General features: G+C 35.4%; 1 protein-coding gene across 1 annotated transcript; it reads left to right on the top strand.

The window, feature by feature from the left end:
• Positions 1-514: 514 nt before the first annotated feature.
• On the top strand, positions 515-4933 carry LOC132606204 (SUN domain-containing protein 4-like). The gene is made up of 5 exons (XM_060319600.1): positions 515-940; positions 1813-2029; positions 2239-3473; positions 3606-3691; positions 4655-4933. The coding sequence occupies exons 2-5, from the start codon at positions 1870-1872 to the stop codon at positions 4881-4883; spliced, it is 1710 nt and encodes a 569-aa protein (XP_060175583.1). The 5' UTR covers positions 515-940; positions 1813-1869; the 3' UTR covers positions 4884-4933.
• The last annotated feature ends 1869 nt before the right edge of the window (positions 4934-6802 follow it).

Genomic DNA, 6802 nt, shown 5'->3' on the forward strand with positions numbered 1-6802 from the left:
TTGGTGTTTAATATGGGATCCACCTTTTTTTCCTGTGAGTTTAGATGTGGTGGGTTCTACTTTTTTTTTTTTTTTTTTATTACTGGTTGGTGTTTAACAGCCCATAATTATTTTTTAAAATATTAGTAGTTGTTTAAAATATGTGAGCCACAATTTTTTTTAAATAATAGTAATTGTTTAAAATATATGGATCCACAATTTGTTTTTTAAATATTAATAGTTATTTAAAATATGTGAGCCCTAGTAGTAATTTACGCAAACTGGGCATTGGCAGACAGCACAAAAGGCCACGTAATGTACTCTGAATGGGAAACCTCGGTTTCTGCACCGATTACGCTTTTCCTGGCTGATTCCAGCTCATCTGATCTACACTTCCCCCAATTATAATGGCCCAGCTGGCATTTACACGTCATTCTCTTATTTAACCTTCAATCATTGGACTGTGATCTCCACCCATTCACATTACATGTGACCCTAAGCTTGTCCCCACTCACTCCTTTTCATTTCAATCTTCTCCCCTTACCGACCAGTATGTAACAGTAAGTACATTTTCACTAGTATTTTGGGGGTTTTTTTTCTTATAAGAAACCCAGAAATTTCAGGGTACGTTATTATTTTCACTGTCATGGTAAAAGAAAAAGGGAAAATTACCAATGGTGAAGTGGGTCCATAGTTGATAGTATAAGAGAAACCATCTTTTCTTCTTCAAAAAAAAATTCCAAGTCTTTCAAGAATCAACGATAGAGAGATTGGACTTTTTGAAAAAGGAATAGTAGATGTAATAGAAAGCCGTTAGATTGGAAATATCATTTTTGGCTGAATATAAAAACGAAGAATAGAAGAGTTGAAACGGCAGCACAAAACCAGAAAAAAAGATCGCTTCGCTTTTTGGATTGGAATTCAGCGAATTTTGGTTTTGAAGATCCCCAGTTGATATCAGGTGATCTTGCCTTATATATCTTGCTTTCTTGTTTTCTTTTTGCTGACTTATGTTACGTTTTCATACTTCAATTTGAGTGTTTCCTATGTGGTGATTTCTTTGATCTTTTTTGTTTCTGGAATTTCTTTCTGATGATCTAATCACTTATCAAATTTAGATCTTTCTTTGATTTTCTTCTTCAAATTTGGAAAAGTTTGCATCTTTTTTACTTCATCCGTCACCTTTCTATAATTAGTAACAATTTAACTTTAAAATTACCCTTTAACAAATGATTTATAGCCACATAATGACTAAGACTAGTTTTAAACCACACATCTCAAAAGTCTTGCTTTCTTTCTTAGATTTTGCGTCAAGTCAAACGATCCCACATAAATTAGGACGGAGGGAGTAGTTTTTTGGTGTTATATAGAATATCATATGAGTGGTAATTCTCTATTCTTGTTCTTCTTGTATGTGTACTTACAATTGGCTTCAATTCCAAGATTTTGCATCTCTAAAAGCTTTAGACAGAAGCAAAACTTTTCATTTCCTTTTCATTGCTGTTAGTTATATAGCTGTGGGGAGATGGATGAAGAGTAAAGGCCCATCAAATGCTTTAGTTGGTATAGTGTTGAGTAATGTGCTTGCCTTATTTTTCACTTGTGATGCACTCTATACGTTTGACTTCTTGGTAGTTTTTTTACATCATGCTTATGGACTAGTTGATTGGTATGATCAATATTCTTCAACTAAATTTTCAGAATTGAGCCAAATCTTTTGGCATAATCTGAGTCAAATTATGTATCTTTGAGCTACCTCATAATTTTCTCTTATAGCTGAATCTGTGCGTTTGGCTTTTGAAGTATAAAAGTGTTTATTTTTTTCTTGTGTAGGGACTTTGGACCAGGTCTTCTTAGGTTTGTTACTCAGCCAGATCAGATTGATGTACAATGCAGAAATCACGTAGGGCTCTTCTGCAACGAAGAGCTTTGGAGAAGGCAGTTTACGGGAGGAATCGTGTTTATAAAGTTTCTCTTTCTGCAATTGCTGTTCTGTGGGCGCTTGTTTTCCTTTTGAACTTGTGGATCGGTCATGGTGATGTTAATGAAGGTTAGTTCCATTGACTCAATTTTTCTATGATATTAATGGTTATTAAGTTGCACCCAAATTGTACAATATACCCTTGGTCCAATTTGTTTTGAGCATTTCTGTTTAGTTAGTCTAAAAGTTGAAATTTGTCTTACATCACACGTTACACTGTTATTCAAAAGCAGAAGCTTTTATCCTTGCCTTTAACATGTCATGTTTGTGTAATGTAGATGGAGCTGGAGATTTTTCTGTTTCTCTAACATCATGTGCTGAAAATAAACCTCAATATGATAGAGGCACTTGTGCTGCTTTGCCCATTACTGAAAGTTCATCACAGGAAATCCAAGTTGAAGATTCAGCCAAAAATTCATGTACACAGGCGGAGAAAAGTCAAGTTACCAATGGAGTATCACTGGATGTTTTGCATGACAGCCACCCTGTTCCTGCAATTCAAGAACAAGCTAGCGCTTCAAAATCTGACAGATTTGCTCGTGCTGTGCCTCCAGGTCTTGATGAATTCAAAAACAAGGCATTTAACGCCAAAAATCAGCACAAAGTTGGCCAGGCCGGAGGAATTCTACATAGGTTAGAGCCTGGAGGATCGGAGTATAATTATGCTTCTGCTTCAAAAGGAGCCAAAGTCCTAGCTTACAATAAGGAAGCAAAAGGTGCTTCCAACATCTTGAGCAGAGATAAGGACAAATACCTTCGTAATCCTTGCTCAGCAGAAGAGAAGTTTGTTGTCATCGAACTGTCTGAAGAAACCCTTGTGGATACAGTAGAGGTTGCAAATTTTGAACATCACTCGTCTAACCTAAAAGATTTTAAGCTCCTTGGTAGTCCCATTTATCCTACAGACACATGGATCAAACTTGGAAATTTTACCGCTGGAAATGTAAGGCAAGGTCAAACTTTTCTTCTTCCAGAACCAAAATGGGTAAGATATCTTAAATTGGATCTTTTGAGCCATTATGGTTCAGAGTTCTACTGTACCCTGAGCATTTTGGAGGTGTACGGAGTTGATGCTGTTGAAATTATGCTTGAGGATCTGATCTCTGAACAAGATAAGTTGTTTGTACCCGAACAAACTAGTAGTGAGGAGAAGCCTGTGCCCACTCAACATGTTTCTAATCAAGGTCAAACTTTTCAAAATGTTGATGACGAAATGGAAAAGGATCAAGCTGTTGGAAAAGCTGATATTAAGACAATTGATGTCCATGACCCAGTGGAAGAAATTCGTCATCAACAGGTAAATAGGATGCCCGGGGACAGTCTGAAGATACTGATGAAAAAAGTGCGATCTCTTGATATAAATTTGTCTGTTTTGGAACGATATCTGAAAGAGTTAAATTCTAGATATGGCAAGATTTTCAAAGACTTCGATTCCGAAATGGGAGAAAAAGATGTTCTTCTTCAAAACATCAGATCAGACATAAGGGGTTTATCCCGAAGCAAGGATGCCATAGTATGTGAATTGCTTCCTCTTATCTTTGCTCTCCTTTTTTTTTTTTTTAGATTCTTGTCTGTGGCATAAGCGTATAGTCAAGTTTACCCCAATGTTATTGATAAAAAAATTCTATCACAACGCTTCTTTCAGGGTAAAGAAGTTGTCGACCTAGTATCATGGAAATCCCGCGTTTCCACACAGCTGGAAGACATTGTCAAGGGAAATGCTATTCTCAGGTATATTATCTCCTAATAATAGAATCAACTAGTCTCACTTTGGCATGAAGAATCTGGTGTTCTGTTCAAAATATGAATAAAATAGGTGGTTCAAATGCAACAAATTTTATCCTTTTTGTTTTCCCTGTGGCTTCCGTGCAATTAATGACGGAGATGTTTACTATCTTAAACAGTACACCCTGTTATAAAGTCTCCATTTGACCTGATTCGATTTTCTTTCTCAATTTTACGATAGGACGACATCCTATGTTACCTTTCAGGAAATGTATTAGTTTGTACGAGTAGGTTAGTATGTAGAATAAATTGACCCATGAGGTAAGAATTATGCTACTTAAATTAGGAAGCAATAGATTGTGGGATTTCATTTTTGTTAATATTACTATGCTGCATGTATGAAGTAGGAAACAGTTGACACAAATGAACGTTAATGAAGAAATTATTTAGTGTCCAGTATCTGTAGTTTTCAAAGAAGCTTTCATGCCACGATATTTATCTTACCAGAAGAAGCATTGTACTACGAAACAACACTCAATTGATTTGAAAATTACGCATTTGAACACAGAAATCTAGTTTGCATGCATTAACTAGAGGATTTGAAATTAACTAATCCATATGCAGCATTACTGTCTAGACGAAGCATTACTAATGTATTGTTCTAATTTTAGCATACTTACCTTGATATCCTGTATTTTATTTGCTTTTCCTTCACATGGACTGGTCGAGAGAGAGAGAGGGGGGATTTGCTTTTCACTTCTTTTATTCCAAATGAAACAGTATTGTTCCCCTGCATTTCATGTATAAAACCGAAATTTATATGGCTAGAAGTAAATTATATTAAACAGTTGTCGAATTTCTCACAGTAATGATTCCTAAATAAAGCAAATTTTACTTTTGCTCGATAACGAATGGTATCCTCATTTTTCTGCATTGTGTTGCTGTTCTAACATTTGCATCAAAATGCAGGATGGAGGTGGAAAGGGTTAAAAGGAATCAGGTACACATGGAGAACAAAGGAATTGTTATTCTTCTTATATGTTCATTTTTTGGATTATTGGCTCTTATCAGGCTACTAGTAGATACAGTTTTGAGTAATTATAGGTCAGAAAATTCCAGGAAATTTTGTTCAGAGAGTTACTCCTGGTATTTCCTTCTCTTGAGTTCTACCTTTACTATTATAATCCTTTCCTTGTAATTTATGTAATATAGCAACGACAGCACCTATATACAACATCATTCTCAATACTTGTTTGCCTTGTTGCATTTGGAACTAAACCTTATAGTTCAGTTGTCAAAACCCTCTCCCTATCTGTGAAAAACCGGAGGGAGTATTAAAATGAGATACACCGTAAATAATCTAAACTATGTATTTGGTTTTGAATTGGATAAACTCTTGTTTCCAATAATAACCTCGGAAATCTCCAAATATATAGAGAAAAGCCTTGGAAGAAGGGCAATTTGATCATTTGAATTGTTTTATCCAAGTATAGCTAATTATTGTATTGTTATCCAACAGTCAATGTGGTATAAAATAATATAATGGTTCGTGTACAAAATAATATTGGTATTAACTGTACTGAATTTGAAATGATAACAATGCGAAGCATAAACAAATACAAAACCTTTTATAAATGGATTATTTTCTCTAGTACTGGTTACGGAATGTGCCCCAAGGGCTTTGGTTTCATAAACCCACAACAAAATTGGGAATTTTAACCAAATACCAATGGGGTTATATTTAACTCATATACCCGTACTCCTTTGTGGCTTTGTGGTCCCAAGCCTTCTATATCCCCTGAGCTTCAACCACATTCCAAATAGAATGATCACATTTTTTTTTTAATTTCCGTATTTGGTATCTGCATTGGAGTCCGCCCATTTTTTGGGCGGCGCTCCCACTAGAGTTTTTTCTATTCCCAGAAGCACTAATCTCCTACAAGTCTAATTATATGCCTTATTGCTTGCCAAATTGTATGTCTGAAGATCTCTTCCCTCCAATTTAGCTCACATTCTCCATCTTTCTTGATTCCTACCAAAATCCGTTTTGCTACGCATTGAATTTCACCTACAAGTCTTGTGACAACCCAAAACAAATTGCAATAGCAAATGCTTCTGGTCTTCTATGCTATCAGATGCGTAGAAAAGATAATTCAGTGGAGCAAAGATCACTCCCATGAAATTAGCCAAATGGTCACATACCAAGCTCTTGCAAATGTAACTTTGATCGTGTCCTTTTTTCCAAAATGATTTTGCAAGCGGACAAGTGGTGAGGTGCATTTTCACATCAGATTGATTTAATTGAAGTATACAGTTGAAGTATATTAATAGTATGCTGCATGCCATTAGAGTATACTGTTGCAGTAAATTGTATTCTATCATATTATACTGTTGTATATCATAATAGTATATAAATTGTGAATTGTATACCCCGACAGCATACAATGCATATACTTGCAAGTATTTTGTAAATACGAAAAATGTCCAAATATGCCCTTGAACTATGTGAATTTGAGAGGATTTTCCTGTCATTAAATCTTTGGCACAAACATGCCCTTGTCGTCCAATACATGATCCAGTCGTGCCCTTAGTTAAACGGAATAGTCTAGGGGCATATATCGCCCAGTGAAGTTCTTGAACTGTATATTGTTCTCCCAATAGTTCTAAGTTTGTACCCTTTTTTTAAGTACTACACTTTGTAGCCTGGCACTATTTTTGGTACTACATATTAAAACTGAATCAAACCATTACATGTAGCCTAAATTGCATAATGTCATTGCATTTCATTCCATCAATGCGACACAAAATGTCATTGCTTCCCAAACCATCAAAAACATTTACAACTACAATCTATTCAACCATAACATTACAGTGGATCTAAATTATGCAACTAACACAACCAAATGCAATTACAACCGTCACTCCCAGTCTTTCCTCATAACATGTAACTGACCAAAAACCCAACAAGGCAACCCAATAACATAAGAAATATTCCCCCCCTCATATTTTCAAGTCTTCATTATCAATAGGAGAGAAAACTCAAACTTAGCTACTAATTCCACGCTTTCAAGCTAAAGAGCGTCTATTTTTTCCTTCAAGGGATTGGTTTCACTAATA

This window comes from Lycium barbarum, chromosome 8 (assembly GCF_019175385.1).
Source record: "Lycium barbarum isolate Lr01 chromosome 8, ASM1917538v2, whole genome shotgun sequence".
NCBI classification, from domain to species: domain Eukaryota; kingdom Viridiplantae; phylum Streptophyta; class Magnoliopsida; order Solanales; family Solanaceae; genus Lycium; species Lycium barbarum.

Bases quoted from the DNA above. Each gene is read 5' to 3' on its own strand.
- LOC132606204 (XM_060319600.1), top strand. From the start codon at position 1,870: ATGCAGAAATCACGTAGGGCTCTTCTGCAACGAAGAGCTTTGGAGAAG. The intron at 2,030-2,238 runs GTTAGTTCCATT...TGTGTAATGTAG, and splicing joins TCATGGTGATGTTAATGAAG to ATGGAGCTGGAGATTTTTCT. The intron at 3,474-3,605 runs GTATGTGAATTG...CGCTTCTTTCAG, and splicing joins CCCGAAGCAAGGATGCCATA to GGTAAAGAAGTTGTCGACCT.